Source organism: Dendrobates tinctorius, unplaced genomic scaffold (assembly GCF_039654945.1).
Source record: "Dendrobates tinctorius isolate UK_male_01 unplaced genomic scaffold, ASM3965494v1 ptg000353l, whole genome shotgun sequence".
NCBI lineage: Eukaryota > Metazoa > Chordata > Amphibia > Anura > Dendrobatidae > Dendrobates > Dendrobates tinctorius.
Window position 1 is genome coordinate 2,342,852 of NW_027362019.1, and position 19,842 is coordinate 2,362,693.

At 50.9% G+C, this 19,842-nt stretch overlaps 1 protein-coding gene across 1 annotated transcript in view; it reads right to left on the minus strand.

Annotated features, from left to right (window-relative positions):
* LOC141075445 (myosin-IIIb-like) overlaps nucleotides 1-15,097 on the minus strand; it is a 148,074-nt gene extending 132,977 nt beyond the window's left edge. Inside the window, exon 1 of the mRNA XM_073562500.1 lies at nucleotides 14,851-15,097. Coding sequence (XP_073418601.1) covers nucleotides 14,851-14,973 — 123 coding nt within the window. The 5' untranslated portion in view covers nucleotides 14,974-15,097. The remainder of the gene's footprint in view (nucleotides 1-14,850) is intronic.
* Between the last annotated feature and the right edge of the window lie 4,745 nt (nucleotides 15,098-19,842).

A 19,842-nucleotide genomic window follows, 5' to 3' on the forward strand; every position in this document is an offset into this window, starting at 1 on the left:
TGGAATCTGGAGTTGTATACCACTGAGCGTACGGCGTAATATTCCCACAGCCGGCCTAGTGGTGTGAACAGGCTGCGGCCTTCTCTGTTGATCGTCAGCCAGTCGTGTAATCCTCCCAATGATGGGGGGCAGCAGAGAGCGGATCACTCCAAAGATCACAGCGGGTGGGACTCGTGACCGTCCCGGCCGGTGAGATCAGGTATTTTTTTTAGCATCTATTTAAAAATTGCCCTTTACTGTTTTCATTTCCTGTTCTGTCCAGATGTCATCGTATCCCAGAATTCCAAGCGGAGGAAGTTCACCGACCGCCATATTGGGACACCCAAGTGATGGGTGTCTCAATATGGAAACTGCTGCTGGTACCAACCTATTGTGCGGTACCACCAGCAGAACACCGTCACACCACACACACACACTGTATACGCCGTACGCACCACACACACACTCATGCAGCCTCTTGCGCAGTACCACCTGTGGAACACTGTCGCACTGCACCTGCGCAAATTCCGCGCAGGCGCAGTGAATCATTCCGCTGTTCCCGTCGGCAGATGTACGACATGTCTACAGGCAGAGGAAGACGGTCAAATTAAAGGTGTTTTCCCACAAACGAAAGTTCATTTAAAAAATTGTCTGTCTCTGACCGTGTACGGAGCATACCACATCTCCTGGGCAGGGGAGGAAGCAAAAGACAATACTGGATCACAGAGGATTCATTTTGTGAGGTAAAATATTTCACTGACTGTTGTTAAACAATATTTTACCTCACAAAATGAATCCTCTGTGATCTCCTGCTGTAATATCAGTATTGTGTTTTGCTTCCTCCCCTGCCCAGGAGCTGTGGTATGTTCTGTTCACGGTCAGACACAGGGGTGAGAGAGACAGAGCACAGGGGGGAGACAGCTCAAACGGGACAGCACATGAGAGGAGAACACCGCACAGGAAGGAGACAGACAGCAGACAAGACAAAGGGGATAACACACGGGGTAGACAGGTCAAAGAAGAGAGCACAGACGGGAGAAGTCAGCACATGAGGAAGGAGAGAGTGGATAGGTGGGTGAGCACATGGGGGGAAAGAAAGCCTGCCCCCATCGTGACATTACCGCCCTCCCCATGCGATAGCATCCAGCCTCCATTTAGTATATAATATTCATCATATAAACTCGGGGGCGGGGCAGTGAGGGAGCAACGACCTGTCTGCAGTCTGCATTATGAATACCTAATCAGAGCACCACATGAAGACCCCCCACAGCCCCGACCACAGGCCCCGTCCACAGGCCCGTCCACAGCCCCGACCACAGGCCCGACCACAGGCCCCCCCCACAGCCCCGACCACAGGCCCCGACCACAGGCCCCGACCACAGGCCCCGACCACAGGCCCCGACCACAGGCCCGTCCACAGCCCCGACCACAGGCCCTTCCACAGCCCCGACCACAGGCCCGTCCACAGCCCCGTCCACAGGCCCGACCACAGCCCCGACCACAGGCCCACCCCAAAGCCCCAACCACAGGCCCGTCCACAGCCCCGTCCACAGCCCCGACCACAGCCCCGACCACAGCCCAGACCACAGGCCCGACCACAGGCCCGACCACAGGCCCGACCACAGCCCCGACCACAGCCCCGACCACAGGCCCGTCCACAGCCCCGACCACAGGCCCGTCCACAGCCCGAGCAGATCACTAGCTCACAATTGAAAATCCAGATTCCACAACAACCACAAGACCGATTTTATCACCAGGTGTCAGAGTAAGGCCGGGATCTCACATGTGAGAAACACGGCCGACACTCGCATCTTAGCACCTGGCACTCAGGAGCGGAGCATGCGGCTGCCTCTATTTCTATGCGGCTCCATGTCTTTCTATGCGGCCGCACGCTCTGCTCCCCTGTGCCGGGTATTGAGATGCGACTCTCGGCCGTGTTTCTCACCTCTGTGATCTCAGACTAATCAGTATAACGGCGCCGACCTGACGCTGTGTGTAGTCACTGAGCACAATCCTGATCACAGGGCACATTGTGACAAAAATGGTTGGGAGTATATAGTGCATGGTGAGGGTGTATACTGCAAGGCTGTATAGTGGGGATATATAGCAGACAGATCAGGATACATAGTGGGAGGAGGCGTGTATAGTGAGGAGTATATAGTGGGGTCAGGATTTATAGTGGAGGGCGGTCAGCTCTATAGTGAGGGTGTGGGGTATATATAAGAGGGGTATATAGTGGAAAAGGGCAGGGTGTATAGTGTGGTATATAGTAGAGAGTGGTCAGGTGTATAATCAGGCAGTGGGGTATATGGTAGAGGGAAATATAGTGTGGGGTCAGGTATATAGTGGATGAGGGTTGGGTGTATAGGTAAGGAGGAGTGTATATAGTAGAGGGGTACAGTGTATATAATGGGGCACACTCTGGGCTCCTGTCGGGTATATAGTGGGGGGTACAGTGTATATATTGGGGCACACTGTGGGCTCCTGTCGGGTATATAGTGGGGGGTACAGTGTATATATTGGGGCACACTGTGGGCTCCTGTCGGGTATATAGTGGTGGGTACAGTGTATATATTGGGGCACACTCTGGGCTCCTGTCGGGTATATAGTGGGGGTAGTGAATATATTGGGGCACACTGTGGGCTCCTGTCGGTTATATAGTGGGGGGTACAGTGTATATATTGGGGCACACTGTGGGCTCCTGTTGGGTATATAGTGGGGGTACAGTGTATATATTGGGGCACACTGTGGGCTCCTGTCGGGTATATAGTGGGTGTACAGTGTATATAATGGGGCACACTCTGGGCTCCTGTCAGGTATATAGTGGGGGGTACAGTGTATATATTGGGGCACACTGTGGGCTCCTGTCGGGTATATAGTGGGGGTACAGTGTATATATTGGGGCACACTGTGGGCTCCTGTCGGGTATATAGTGGGTGTACAGTGTATATAATGGGGCACACTCTGGGCTCCTGTCAGGTATATAGTGGGGGGTACAGTGTATATATTGGGGCACACTGTGGGCTCCTGTCGGGTATATAGTAGAGGGGTACAGTGTATATAATGGGGCACACTCTGGGCTCCTGTCGGGTATATAGTGGGGGGTACAGTGTATATATTGGGGCACACTGTGGGCTCCTGTCGGGTATATAGTGGGGGGTACAGTGTATATATTGGGGCACACTGTGGGCTCCTGTCGGGTATATAGTGGTGGGTACAGTGTATATAATGGGGCACACTCTGGGCTCCTGTCGGGTATATAGTGGGGGGTACAGTGTATATATTGGGGCACACTGTGGGCTCCTGTCGGGTATATAGTGGGGGGTACAGTGTATATATTGGGGCACACTGTGGGCTCCTGTCGGGTATATAGTGGTGGGTACAGTGTATATATTGGGGCACACTCTGGGCTCCTGTCGGGTATATAGTGGGGGTAGTGAATATATTGGGGCACACTGTGGGCTCCTGTCGGGTATATAGTGGGGGGTACAGTGTATATATTGGGGCACACTGTGGGCTCCTGTCGGGTATATAGTGGGGGTACAGTGTATATATTGGGGCACACTGTGGGCTCCTGTCGGGTATATAGTGGGTGTACAGTGTATATAATGGGGCACACTCTGGGCTCCTGTCAGGTATATAGTGGGGGGTACAGTGTATATATTGGGGCACACTGTGGGCTCCTGTCGGGTATATAGTAGAGGGGTACAGTGTATATAATGGGGCACACTCTGGGCTCCTGTCGGGTATATAGTGGGGGGTACAGTGTATATATTGGGGCACACTGTGGGCTCCTGTCGGGTATATAGTGGGGGGTACAGTGTATATATTGGGGCACACTGTGGGCTCCTGTCGGGTATATAGTGGGGGTACAGTGTATATATCGGGGCACACTGTGGGCTCCTGTCAGGTATATAGTGGGGGGTACAGTGTATATATCGGGGCACACTGTGGGCTCCTGTCAGGTATATAGTGGGGGTACAGTGTATATATCGGGGCACACTGTGGGCTCCTGTCGGGTATATAGTGGGGGGTACAGTGTATATATCGGGGCACACTGTGGGCTCCTGTCAGGTATATAGTGGGGGGTACAGTGTATATATCGGGGCACACTGTGGGCTCCTGTCAGGTATATAGTGGGGGGTACAGTGTATATATCGGGGCACACTGTGGGCTCCTGTCGGGTATATAGTGGGGGTACAGTGCATATATCGGGGCACACTGTGGGCTCCTGTCGGGTATATAGTGGGGGGTACAGTGTATATATCGGGGCACACTGTGGGCTCCTGTCGGGTATATAGTGGGGGGTACAGTGTATATATCGGGGCACACTGTGGGCTCCTGTCGGGTATATAGTGGGGGGTACAGTGTATATATCGGGGCACACTGTGGGCTCCTGTCGGGTATATAGTGGGGGTACAGTGTATATATCGGGGCACACTGTGGGCTCCTGTCGGGTATATAGTGGGGGGTACAGTGTATATATTGGGGCACACTGTGGGCTCCTGTCGGGTATATAGTGGGGGTACAGTGTATATATTGGGGCACACTGTGGGCTCCTGTCGGGTATATAGTGGGGGTACAGTGTATATAATGGGGCACACTGTGGGCTCCTGTCGGGTATATAGTGGGGGTACAGTGTATATATTGGGGAACACTGTGGGCTCCTGTCGGGTATATAGTGGGGGTACAGTGTATATAATGGGGCACACTGTGGGCTCCTGTCGGGTATATAGTGGGGGTACAGTGTATATAATGGGGCACACTGTGGGCTCCTGTCGGGTATATAGTGGGGGTACAGTGGATATATTGGGGCACACTGTGGGCTCCTGTCGGGTATATAGTGGGGTACAGTGGATATATTGGGGCACACTGTGGGCTCCTGTCGGGTATATAGTGGGGGTACAGTGGATATATCGGGGCACACTGTGGGCTCCTGTCAGGTATATAGTGGGGGGTACAGTGTATATATTGGGGCACACTGTGGGCTCCTGTCGGGTATATAGTGGGGTACAGTGTATATAATGGGGCACACTCTGGGCTCCTGTCAGGTATATAGTGGGGGGTACAGTGTATATATCGGGGCACACTGTGGGCTCCTGTCGGGTATATAGTGGGGGTACAGTGTATATATCGGGGCACACTGTGGGCTCCTGTCAGGTATATAGTGGGGGTACAGTGTATATATTGGGGCACACTGTGGGCTCCTGTCGGGTATATAGTGGGGGTACAGTGTATATATCGGGGCACACTGTGGGCTCCTGTCGGGTATATAGTGGGGGTACAGTGTATATATCGGGGCACACTGTGGGCTCCTGTCGGGTATATAGTGGGGGTACAGTGTATATATCGGGGCACACTGTGGGCTCCTGTCGGGTATATAGTGGGGGTACAGTGTATATATCGGGGCACACTGTGGGCTCCTGTCGGGTATATAGTGGTGGGTACAGTGTATATATCGGGGCACACTGTGGGCTCCTGTCGGGTATATAGTGGGGGGTACAGTGTATATATCGGGGCACACTGTGGGCTCCTGTCGGGTATATAGTGGGGGGTACAGTGTATATATCGGGGCACACTGTGGGCTCCTGTCGGGTATATAGTGGGGGTACAGTGTATATATCGGGGCACACTGTGGGCTCCTGTCAGGTATATAGTGGGGTACAGTGTATATATCGGGGCACACTGTGGGCTCCTGTCGGGTATATAGTGGGGGTACAGTGTATATATTGGGGCACACTGTGGGCTCCTCTCGGGTATATAGTGGGGGGTACAGTGTATATATCGGGGCACACTGTGGGCTCCTGTCGGGTATATAGTGGTGGGTACAGTGTATATATCGGGGCACACTGTGGGCTCCTGTCGGGTATATAGTGGGGGGTACAGTGTATATATCGGGGCACACTGTGGGCTCCTGTCGGGTATATAGTGGGGGGTACAGTGTATATATCGGGGCACACTGTGGGCTCCTGTCGGGTATATAGTGGGGGGTACAGTGTATATATCGGGGCACACTGTGGGCTCCTGTCGGGTATATAGTGGGGGTACAGTGTATATATCGGGGCACACTGTGGGCTCCTGTCGGGTATATAGTGGGGGGTACAGTGTATATATCGGGGCACACTGTGGGCTCCTGTCGGGTATATAGTGGGGGTACAGTGTATATATCGGGGCACACTGTGGGCTCCTGTCAGGTATATAGTGGGGTACAGTGTATATATCGGGGCACACTGTGGGCTCCTGTCAGGTATATAGTGGGGTACAGTGTATATATCGGGGCACACTGTGGGCTCCTGTCGGGTATATAGTGGGGGGTACAGTGTATATATCGGGGCACACTGTGGGCTCCTGTCGGGTATATAGTGGGGGTACAGTGTATATATCGGGGCACACTGTGGGCTCCTGTCAGGTATATAGTGGGGTACAGTGTATATATCGGGGCACACTGTGGGCTCCTGTCAGGTATATAGTGGGGTACAGTGTATATATCGGGGCACACTGTGGGCTCCTCTCGGGTATATAGTGGGGTACAGTGTATATATCGGGGCACACTGTGGGCTCCTGTCAGGTATATAGTGGGGGTACAGTGTATATATCGGGGCACACTGTGGGCTCCTGTCGGGTATATAGTGGGGGGTACAGTGTATATATCGGGGCACACTGTGGGCTCCTGTCGGGTATATAGTGGGGGTACAGTGTATATATCGGGGCACACTGTGGGCTCCAGTCAGGTATATAGTGGGGTACAGTGGATATATTGGGGCACACTGTGGGCTCCTGTCGGGTATATAGTGGGGGTACAGTGTATATATTGGGGCACACTGTGGGCTCCTCTCGGGTATATAGTGGGGTACAGTGTATATATCGGGGCACACTGTGGGCTCCTGTCAGGTATATAGTGGGGTACAGTGTATATATCGGGGCACACTGTGGGCTCCTGTCGGGTATATAGTGGGGGTACAGTGGATATATCGGGGCACACTGTGGGCTCCTCTCGGGTATATAGTGGGGTACAGTGTATATATTGGGGCACACTGTGGGCTCCTGTCAGGTATATAGTGGGGTACAGTGTATATATCGGGGCACACTGTGGGCTCCTGTCGGGTATATAGTGGGGGTACAGTGGATATATTGGGGCACACTGTGGGCTCCTGTCGGGTATATAGTGGGGGTACAGTGGATATATTGGGGCACACTGTGGGCTCCTCTCGGGTATATAGTGGGGTACAGTGTATATATTGGGGCACACTGTGGGCTCCTGTCAGGTATATAGTGGGGTACAGTGTATATATCGGGGCACACTGTGGGCTCCTGTCGGGTATATAGTGGGGGTACAGTGGATATATTGGGGCACACTGTGGGCTCCTGTCGGGTATATAGTGGGGGTACAGTGGATATATTGGGGCACACTGTGGGCTCCTGTCGGGTATATAGTGGGGGTACAGTGGATATATTGGGGCACACTGTGGGCTCCTGTCAGGTATATAGTGGGGTACAGTGTATATATCGGGGCACACTGTGGGCTCCTGTCGGGTATATAGTGGGGGGTACAGTGTATATATTGGGGCACACTGTGGGCTCCTGTCGGGTATATAGTGGGGGTACAGTGGATATATTGGGGCACACTGTGGGCTCCTGTCGGGTATATAGTGGGGTACAGTGTATATATTGGGGCACACTGTGGGCTCCTGTCGGGTATATAGTGGGGGGTACAGTGTATATATCGGGGCACACTGTGGGCTCCTGTCGGGTATATAGTGGGGGTACAGTGGATATATTGGGGCACACTGTGGGCTCCTGTCGGGTATATAGTGGGGGTACAGTGGATATATTGGGGCACACTGTGGGCTCCTGTCGGGTATATAGTGGGGGTACAGTGTATATATTGGGGCACACTGTGGGCTCCTGTCGGGTATATAGTGGGGGTACAGTGTATATATCGGGGCACACTGTGGGCTCCTGTCGGGTATATAGTGGGGGGTACAGTGTATATATCGGGGCACACTGTGGGCTCCTGTCGGGTATATAGTGGGGGGTACAGTGTATATATCGGGGCACACTCTGGGCTCCTGTCGGGTATATAGTGGGGTACAGTGTATATATTGGGGCACACTGTGGGCTCCTGTCGGGTATATAGTGGGGGGTACAGTGGATATATTGGGGCACACTGTGGGCTCCTGTCGGGTATATAGTGGGGGGTACAGTGTATATATCGGGGCACACTGTGGGCTCCTGTCGGGTATATAGTGGGGTACAGTGTATATATTGGGGCACACTGTGGGCTCCTGTCGGGTATATAGTGGGGTACAGTGTATATATTGGGGCACACTGTGGGCTCCTGTCGGGTATATAGTGGGGGTACAGTGTATATATCGGGGCACACTGTGGGCTCCTGTCGGGTATATAGTGGGGGTACAGTGGATATATTGGGGCACACTGTGGGCTCCTGTCGGGTATATAGTGGGGGTACAGTGGATATATTGGGGCACACTGTGGGCTCCTGTCAGGTATATAGTGGGGTACAGTGTATATATCGGGGCACACTGTGGGCTCCTGTCGGGTATATAGTGGGGGTACAGTGGATATATTGGGGCACACTGTGGGCTCCTGTCGGGTATATAGTGGGGTACAGTGTATATATTGGGGCACACTGTGGGCTCCTGTCGGGTATATAGTGGGGGGTACAGTGTATATATCGGGGCACACTGTGGGCTCCTGTCGGGTATATAGTGGGGGTACAGTGGATATATTGGGGCACACTGTGGGCTCCTGTCGGGTATATAGTGGGGGTACAGTGGATATATTGGGGCACACTGTGGGCTCCTGTCGGGTATATAGTGGGGGTACAGTGTATATATTGGGGCACACTGTGGGCTCCTGTCGGGTATATAGTGGGGGTACAGTGTATATATCGGGGCACACTGTGGGCTCCTGTCGGGTATATAGTGGGGGGTACAGTGTATATATCGGGGCACACTGTGGGCTCCTGTCGGGTATATAGTGGGGGGTACAGTGTATATATCGGGGCACACTCTGGGCTCCTGTCGGGTATATAGTGGGGTACAGTGTATATATTGGGGCACACTGTGGGCTCCTGTCGGGTATATAGTGGGGGGTACAGTGGATATATTGGGGCACACTGTGGGCTCCTGTCGGGTATATAGTGGGGGGTACAGTGTATATATCGGGGCACACTGTGGGCTCCTGTCGGGTATATAGTGGGGTACAGTGTATATATTGGGGCACACTGTGGGCTCCTGTCGGGTATATAGTGGGGTACAGTGTATATATTGGGGCACACTGTGGGCTCCTGTCGGGTATATAGTGGGGGTACAGTGTATATATCGGGGCACACTGTGGGCTCCTGTCGGGTATATAGTGGGGGTACAGTGGATATATTGGGGCACACTGTGGGCTCCTGTCGGGTATATAGTGGGGTACAGTGGATATATTGGGGCACACTGTGGGCTCCTGTCGGGTATATAGTGGGGGTACAGTGTATATATTGGGGCACACTGTGGGCTCCTGTCGGGTATATAGTGGGGGTACAGTGTATATATTGGGGCACACTGTGGGCTCCTGTCGGGTATATAGTGGGGGTACAGTGGATATATTGGGGCACACTGTGGGCTCCTGTCGGGTATATAGTGGGGGTACAGTGGATATATTGGGGCACACTGTGGGCTCCTGTCGGGTATATAGTGGGGTACAGTGGATATATTGGGGCACACTGTGGGCTCCTGTCGGGTATATAGTGGGGTACAGTGGATATATTGGGGCACACTGTGGGCTCCTGTCAGGTATATAGTGGGGTACAGTGTATATATCGGGGCACACTGTGGGCTCCTGTCAGGTATATAGTGGGGTACAGTGTATATATTGGGGCACACTGTGGGCTCCTGTCGGGTATATAGTGGGGGTACAGTGGATATATTGGGGCACACTGTGGGCTCCTGTCGGGTATATAGTGGGGTACAGTGTATATATTGGGGCACACTGTGGGCTCCTGTCGGGTATATATTGGGGGTACAGTGTATATATTGGGGCACACTGTGGGCTCCTGTCGGGTATATAGTGGGGGTACAGTGTATATATCGGGGCACACTGTGGGCTCCTGTCGGGTATATAGTGGGGGGTACAGTGTATATATCGGGGCACACTGTGGGCTCCTGTTGGGTATATAGTGGGGGGTACAGTGTATATATCGGGGCACACTCTGGGCTCCTGTCGGGTATATAGTGGGGTACAGTGTATATATTGGGGCACACTGTGGGCTCCTGTCGGGTATATAGTGGGGGTACAGTGTATATATCGGGGCACACTGTGGGCTCCTGTCGGGTATATAGTGGGGGGTACAGTGGATATATTGGGGCACACTGTGGGCTCCTGTCGGGTATATAGTGGGGGGTACAGTGGATATATTGGGGCACACTGTGGGCTCCTGTCGGGTATATAGTGGGGGGTACAGTGTATATATCGGGGCACACTGTGGGCTCCTGTCGGGTATATAGTGGGGTACAGTGTATATATTGGGGCACACTATGGGCTCCTGTCGGGTATATAGTGGGGTACAGTGTATATATTGGGGCACACTGTGGGCTCCTGTCGGGTATATAGTGGGGGTACAGTGTATATATCGGGGCACACTGTGGGCTCCTGTCAGGTATATAGTGGGGGTACAGTGGATATATTGGGGCACACTGTGGGCTCCTGTCGGGTATATAGTGGGGTACAGTGGATATATTGGGGCACACTGTGGGCTCCTGTCGGGTATATAGTGGGGGTACAGTGTATATATTGGGGCACACTGTGGGCTCCTGTCGGGTATATAGTGGGGGTACAGTGTATATATTGGGGCACACTGTGGGCTCCTGTCGGGTATATAGTGGGGGTACAGTGGATATATTGGGGCACACTGTGGGCTCCTGTCGGGTATATAGTGGGGGTACAGTGGATATATTGGGGCACACTGTGGGCTCCTGTCGGGTATATAGTGGGGTACAGTGGATATATTGGGGCACACTGTGGGCTCCTGTCGGGTATATAGTGGGGTACAGTGGATATATTGGGGCACACTGTGGGCTCCTGTCAGGTATATAGTGGGGTACAGTGTATATATCGGGGCACACTGTGGGCTCCTGTCAGGTATATAGTGGGGTACAGTGTATATATTGGGGCACACTGTGGGCTCCTGTCGGGTATATAGTGGGGGTACAGTGGATATATTGGGGCACACTGTGGGCTCCTGTCGGGTATATAGTGGGGTACAGTGTATATATTGGGGCACACTGTGGGCTCCTGTCGGGTATATATTGGGGGTACAGTGTATATATTGGGGCACACTGTGGGCTCCTGTCGGGTATATAGTGGGGGTACAGTGTATATATCGGGGCACACTGTGGGCTCCTGTCGGGTATATAGTGGGGGGTACAGTGTATATATCGGGGCACACTGTGGGCTCCTGTTGGGTATATAGTGGGGGGTACAGTGTATATATCGGGGCACACTCTGGGCTCCTGTCGGGTATATAGTGGGGTACAGTGTATATATTGGGGCACACTGTGGGCTCCTGTCGGGTATATAGTGGGGGTACAGTGTATATATCGGGGCACACTGTGGGCTCCTGTCGGGTATATAGTGGGGGGTACAGTGGATATATTGGGGCACACTGTGGGCTCCTGTCGGGTATATAGTGGGGGGTACAGTGGATATATTGGGGCACACTGTGGGCTCCTGTCGGGTATATAGTGGGGGGTACAGTGTATATATCGGGGCACACTGTGGGCTCCTGTCGGGTATATAGTGGGGTACAGTGTATATATTGGGGCACACTATGGGCTCCTGTCGGGTATATAGTGGGGTACAGTGTATATATTGGGGCACACTGTGGGCTCCTGTCGGGTATATAGTGGGGGTACAGTGTATATATCGGGGCACACTGTGGGCTCCTGTCGGGTATATAGTGGGGGTACAGTGGATATATTGGGGCACACTGTGGGCTCCTGTCGGGTATATAGTGGGGGTACAGTGGATATATTGGGGCACACTGTGGGCTCCTGTCGGGTATATAGTGGGGTACAGTGGATATATTGGGGCACACTGTGGGCTCCTGTCGGGTATATAGTGGGGGTACAGTGTATATATTGGGGCACACTGTGGGCTCCTGTCGGGTATATAGTGGGGGTACAGTGTATATATTGGGGCACACTGTGGGCTCCTGTCGGGTATATAGTGGGGGTACAGTGGATATATTGGGGCACACTGTGGGCTCCTGTCGGGTATATAGTGGGGGTACAGTGGATATATTGGGGCACACTGTGGGCTCCTGTCGGGTATATAGTGGGGTACAGTGGATATATTGGGGCACACTGTGGGCTCCTGTCGGGTATATAGTGGGGTACAGTGGATATATTGGGGCACACTGTGGGCTCCTGTCGGGTATATAGTGGGGTACAGTGGATATATTGGGGCACACTGTGGGCTCCTGTCAGGTATATAGTGGGGTACAGTGTATATATCGGGGCACACTGTGGGCTCCTGTCAGGTATATAGTGGGGGTACAGTGTATATATCGGGGCACACTGTGGGCTCCTGTCAGGTATATAGTGGGGTACAGTGTATATATTGGGGCACACTGTGGGCTCCTGTCGGGTATATAGTGGGGGTACAGTGTATATATTGGGGAACACTGTGGGCTCCTGTCGGGTATATAGTGGGGGTACAGTGTATATATTGGGGCACACTGTGGGCTCCTGTCGGGTATATAGTGGGGGTACAGTGGATATATCGGGGCACACTGTGGGCTCCTGTCAGGTATATAGTGGGGGTACAGTGTATATATTGGGGCACACTGTGGGCTCCTGTCGGGTATATAGTGGGGGTACAGTGGATATATCGGGGCACACTGTGGGCTCCTGTCGGGTATATAGTGGGGGTACAGTGTATATATCGGGGCACACTGTGGGCTCCTGTCGGGTATATAGTGGGGGTACAGTGGATATATCGGGGCACACTGTGGGCTCCTGTCAGGTATATAGTGGGGGTACAGTGTATATATTGGGGCACACTGTGGGCTCCTGTCGGGTATATAGTGGGGGTACAGTGGATATATCGGGGCACACTGTGGGCTCCTGTCGGGTATATAGTGGGGGGTACAGTGTATATATCGGGGCACACTGTGGGCTCCTGTCGGGTATATAGTGGGGGTACAGTGTATATATCGGGGCACACTGTGGGCTCCTGTCGGGTATATAGTGGGGGTACAGTGTATATATTGGGGCACACTGTGGGCTCCTGTCGGGTATATAGTGGGGGTACAGTGTATATATCGGGGCACACTGTGGGCTCCTGTCGGGTATATAGTGGGGGTACAGTGTATATATCGGGGCACACTGTGGGCTCCTGTCGGGTATATAGTGGGGGTACAGTGGATATATCGGGGCACACTGTGGGCTCCTGTCGGGTATATAGTGGGGGTACAGTGTATATATCGGGGCACACTGTGGGCTCCTGTCGGGTATATAGTGGGGGTACAGTGTATATATTGGGGCACACTGTGGGCTCCTGTCGGGTATATAGTGGGGGTACAGTGTATATATCGGGGCACACTGTGGGCTCCTGTCGGGTATATAGTGGGGTACAGTGGATATATCGGGGCACACTGTGGGCTCCTGTCGGGTATATAGTGGGGGTACAGTGGATATATCGGGGCACACTGTGGGCTCCTGTCGGGTATATAGTGGGGGTACAGTGTATATATTGGGGCACACTCTGGGCTCCTGTCGGGTATATAGTGGGGGTACAGTGTATATATCGGGGCACACTGTGGGCTCCTGTCGGGTATATAGTGGGGGTACAGTGGATATATCGGGGCACACTGTGGGCTCCTGTCGGGTATATAGTGGGGGTACAGTGTATATATCGGGGCACACTGTGGGCTCCTGTCGGGTATATAGTGGGGGTACAGTGTATATATCGGGGCACACTGTGGGCTCCTGTCGGGTATATAGTGGGGGTACAGTGGATATATCGGGGCACACTGTGGGCTCCTGTCGGGTATATAGTGGGGGTACAGTGGATATATCGGGGCACACTGTGGGCTCCTGTCGGGTATATAGTGGGGGTACAGTGTATATATCGGGGCACACTGTGGGCTCCTGTCGGGTATATAGTGGGGGTACAGTGTATATATCGGGGCACACTGTGGGCTCCTGTCGGGTATATAGTGGGGGTACAGTGGATATATCGGGGCACACTGTGGGCTCCTGTCAGGTATATAGTGGGGGGTACAGTGTATATATTGGGGCACACTGTGGGCTCCTGTCGGGTATATAGTGGGGGTACAGTGGATATATCGGGGCACACTGTGGGCTCCTGTCGGGTATATAGTGGTGGGTACAGTGTATATATTGGGGCACACTGTGGGCTCCTGTCGGGTATATAGTGGGGGTACAGTGGATATATCGGGGCACACTGTGGGCTCCTGTCGGGTATATAGTGGGGGTACAGTGGATATATCGGGGCACACTGTGGGCTCCTGTCGGGTATATAGTGGTGGGTACAGTGTATATATTGGGGCACACTGTGGGCTCCTGTCGGGTATATAGTGGGGGTACAGTGTATATATTGGGGCACACTGTGGGCTCCTGTCGGGTATATAGTGGGTGTACAGTGTATATAATGGGGCACACTCTGGGCTCCTGTCAGGTATATAGTGGGGGGTACAGTGTATATATTGGGGCACACTGTGGGCTCCTGTCGGGTATATAGTGGGGGTACAGTGTATATATTGGGGCACACTGTGGGCTCCTGTCGGGTATATAGTGGGGGTACAGTGGATATATCGGGGCACACTGTGGGTCGGTCACTCACATACACCCGCAGCTGCAGGTACCGGCCGTGCAGGGCGCTCAGCAGCTTCTCCTCGTCCAGGTCCGGCAGTGACGCCGCGTCCTCCCCGGGGACAGGAGCCGGGAGTCCGGGCGGCAGCTCCATGTGTCTCCGCTCCTCAGTGTCTGCGCCCGGAGCCGCCCACAGCACGACCGGCAGGAGGCGCCACAGAGCGGGCGAGAGAGAGAGGAGGAGCCGCGGGAAGCGGAGGGAGGAAAAGAACAGCCGGTATACAAGTGTGTCCTGTGTATAGAGATGTGTGTCCTGTGTATAGAGATGTGTGTCCTGTGTATAGAGATGTGTGTCCTGTGTATAGAGATGTGTGTGTCCTGTGTATAGAGATGTGTGTGTCCTGTGTATAGAGATGTGTGTCCTGTGTATAGAGATGTGTGTCCTGTGTATAGAGATGTGTGTCCTGTGTATAGAGATGTGTGTCCTGTGTATAGAGATGTGTGTCCTGTGTATAGAGATGTGTGTGTGCTGTGTATAGAGATGTGTGTCCTGTGTATAGAGATGTGTGTCCTGTGTATAGAGATGTGTGTCCTGTGTATAGAGATGTGTGTCCTGTGTATAGAGATGTGTGTCCTGTGTATAGAGATGTGTGTCCTGTGTATAGAGATGTGTGTCCTGTGTATAGAGATGTGTGTGCTGTGTATAGAGATGTGTGTCCTGTGTATAGAGATGTGTGTGTCCTGTGTATAGAGATGTGTGTCCTGTATATAGAGATGTGTGTGTCCTGTGTATAGAGATGTGTGTCCTGTGTATAGAGATGTGCGTGTCCTGTGTATAGAGATGTGTGTGTCCTGTGTATAGAGATGTGTGTCCTGTATATAGAGATGTGTGTGTCCTGTGTATAGAGATGTGTGTCCTGTGTATAGAGATGTGCGTGTCCTGTGTATAGAGATGTGTGTGTCCTGTGTATAGAGATGTGTGTCCTGTATATAGAGATGTGTGTGTCCTGTGTATAGAGATGTGTGTCCTGTGTATAGAGATGTGTGTGTCCTGTGTATAGAGATGTGTGTGTCCTGTGTATAGAGATGTGTGTGTCCTGTGTATAGAGATGTGTGTGTCCTGTGTATAGAGATGTGTGTCCTGTGTATAGAGATGTGTGTCCTGTGTATAGAGATGTGTGTCCTGTGTATAGAGATGTGTGTGTCCTGTGTATAGAGATGTGTGTGTCCTGTGTATAGAGATGTGTGTGTCCTGTGTATAGAGATGTGTGTGCTGTGTATAGAGATGTGTGTGTCCTGTGTATAGAGATGTGTGTGTCCTGTGTATAGAGATGTGTGTGTCCTGTGTATAGAGATGTGTGTCCTGTGTATAGAGATGTGTGTCCTGTGTATAGAGATGTGTGTGTCCTGTGTATAGAGATGTGTGTGTCCTGTGTATAGAGATGTGTGTGTCCTGTGTATAGAGATGTGTGTCCTGTGTATAGAGATGTGTGTGTCCTGTGTATAGAGATGTGTGTGTCCTGTGTATAGAGATGTGTGTGTCCTGTGTATAGAGATGTGTGTGTCCTGTGTATAGAGATGTGTGTGTCCTGTGTATAGAGATGTGTGTGTCCTGTGTATAGAGATGTGTGTCCTGTGTATAGAGATGTGTGTGTCCTGTGTATAGAGATGTGTGTCCTGTATATAGAGATGTGTGTGTCCTGTGTATAGAGATGTGTGTCCTGTGTATAGAGATGTGCGTGTCCTGTGTATAGAGATGTGTGTGTCCTGTGTATAGAGATGTGTGTCCTGTATATAGAGATGTGTGTGTCCTGTGTATAGAGATGTGTGTCCTGTGTATAGAGATGTGCGTGTCCTGTGTATAGAGATGTGTGTGTCCTGTGTATAGAGATGTGTGTCCTGTATATAGAGATGTGTGTGTCCTGTGTATAGAGATGTGTGTCCTGTGTATAGAGATGTGTGTGTCCTGTGTATAGAGATGTGTGTCCTGTGTATAGAGATGTGTGTGTCCTGTGTATAGAGATGTGTGTGTCCTGTGTATAGAGATGTGTGTGTCCTGTGTATAGAGATGTGTGTCCTGTGTATAGAGATGTGTGTGTCCTGTGTATAGAGATGTGTGTGTCCTGTGTATAGAGATGTGTGTGTCCTGTGTATAGAGATGTGTGTGTCCTGTGTATAGAGATGTGTGTCCTGTGTATAGAGATGTGTGTGTCCTGTGTATAGAGATGTGTGTGTCCTGTGTATAGAGATGTGTGTGTCCTGTGTATAGAGATGTGTGTCCTGTGTATAGAGATGTGTGTCCTGTGTATAGAGATGTGTGTCCTGTGTATAGAGATGTGTGTGTCCTGTGTATAGAGATGTGTGTCCTGTGTATAGAGATGTGTGTGTCCTGTGTATAGAGATGTGTGTGTCCTGTGTATATAGAGATGTGTGTGTCCTGTGTATAGAGATGTGTGTGTCCTGTGTATAGAGATGTGTGTGTCCTGTGTATAGAGATGTGTGTCCTGTGTATAGAGATGTGTGTCCTGTGTATAGAGATGTGTGTGTCCTGTGTATAGAGATGTGTGTGTCCTGTGTATAGAGATGTGTGTGTCCTGTGTATAGAGATGTGTGTCCTGTGTATAGAGATGTGTGTCCTGTGTATAGAGATGTGTGTGTCCTGTGTATAGAGATGTGTGTCCTGTGTATAGAGATGTGTGTCCTGTGTATAGAGATGTGTGTGTCCTGTGTATAGAGATGTGTGTGTCCTGTGTATAGAGATGTGTGTCCTGTGTATAGAGATGTGTGTCCTGTGTATAGAGATGTGTGTGTCCTGTGTATAGAGATGTGTGTGTCCTGTGTATAGAGATGTGTGTGTCCTGTGTATAGAGATGTGTGTGTCCTGTGTATAGAGATGTGTGTGTCCTGTGTATAGAGATGTGTGTCCTGTGTATAGAGATGTGTGTCCTGTGTATAGAGATGTGTGTGTCCTGTGTATAGAGATGTGTGTCCTGTGTATAGAGATGTGTGTCCTGTGTATAGAGATGTGTGTCCTGTGTATAGAGATGTGTGTGTCCTGTGTATAGAGATGTGTGTGTCCTGTGTATAGAGATGTGTGTCCTGTGTATAGAGATGTGTGTCCTGTGTATAGAGATGTGTGTGTCCTGTGTATAGAGATGTGTGTGTCCTGTGTATAGAGATGTGTGTCCTGTGTATAGAGATGTGTGTCCTGTGTATAGAGATGTGTGTCCTGTGTATAGAGATGTGTGTGTCCTGTGTATAGAGATGTGTGTGTCCTGTGTATAGAGATGTGTGTCCTGTGTATAGAGATGTGTGTGTCCTGTGTATAGAGATGTGTGTGTCCTGTGTATAGAGATGTGTGTGTCCTGTGTATAGAGATGTGTGTCCTGTGTATAGAGATGTGTGTCCTGTGTATAGAGATGTGTGTCCTGTGTATAGAGATGTGTGTGTCCTGTGTATAGAGATGTGTGTCCTGTGTATAGAGATGTGTGTCCTGTGTATAGAGATGTGTGTCCTGTGTATAGAGATGTGTGTCCTGTGTATAGAGATGTGTGTGTCCTGTGTATAGAGATGTGTGTCCTGTGTATAGAGATGTGTGTCCTGTGTATAGAGATGTGTGTCCTGTGTATAGAGATGTGTGTCCTGTGTATAGAGATGTGTGTCCTGTGTATAGAGATGTGTGTCCTGTGTATAGAGATGTGTGTGTCCTGTGTATAGAGATGTGTGTGTCCTGTGTATAGAGATGTGTGTGTCCTGTGTATAGAGATGTGTGTGTCCTGTGTATAGAGATGTGTGTGTCCTGTGTATAGAGATGTGTGTCCTGTGTATAGAGATGTGTGTCCTGTGTATAGAGATGTGTGTGTCCTGTGTATAGAGATGTGTGTGTCCTGTGTATAGAGATGTGTGTGTCCTGTGTATAGAGATGTGTGTGTCCTGTGTATAGAGATGTGTGTGTCCTGTGTATAGAGATGTGTGTGTCCTGTGTATAGAGATGTGTGTCCTGTGTATAGAGATGTGTGTCCTGTGTATAGAGATGTGTGTCCTGTGTATAGAGATGTGTGTGTCCTGTGTATAGAGATGTGTGTGTCCTGTGTATAGAGATGTGTGTGCTGTGTATAGAGATGTGTGTGCTGTGTATAGAGATGTGTGTGCTGTGTATAGAGATGTGTGTCCTGTGTATATAGAGATGTGTGTGCTGTGTATAGAGATGTGTGTCCTGTGTATAGAGATGTGTGTGTGCTGTGTATAGAGATGTGTGTGTCCTGTGTATAGAGATGTGTGTGTCCTGTGTATAGAGATGTGTGTCCTGTGTATAGAGATGTGTGTGCTGTGTATAGAGATGTGTGTGCTGTGTATAGAGATGTGTGTGTCCTGTGTATATAGAGATGTGTGTGCTGTGTATAGAGATGTGTGTGTGCTGTGTATAGAGATGTGTGTGTGCTGTGTATAGAGATGTGTGTGTCCTGTGTATAGAGATGTGTGTGTGCTGTGTATAGAGATGTGTGTCCTGTGTATAGAGATGTGTGTCCTGTGTATAGAGATGTGTGTCCTGTGTATAGAGATGTGTGTCCTGTGTATAGAGATGTGTGTGTCCTGTGTATAGAGATGTGTGTGTCCTGTGTATAGAGATGTGTGTGTCCTGTGTATAGAGATGTGTGTGTCCTGTGTATAGAGATGTGTGTCCTGTGTATAGAGATGTGTGTCCTGTGTATAGAGATGTGTGTGTCCTGTGTATAGAGATGTGTGTCCTGTGTATAGAGATGTGTGTGTCCTGTGTATAGAGATGTGTGTGTCCTGTGTATAGAGATGTGTGTGTCCTGTGTATAGAGATGTGTGTGCTGTGTATAGAGATGTGTGTGCTGTGTATAGAGATGTGTGTCCTGTGTATAGAGATGTGTGTGTCCTGTGTATAGAGATGTGTGTCCTGTGTATAGAGATGTGTGTGCTGTGTATAGAGATGTGTGTGCTGTGTATAGAGATGTGTGTGCTGTGTATAGAGATGTGTGTCCTGTGTATAGAGATG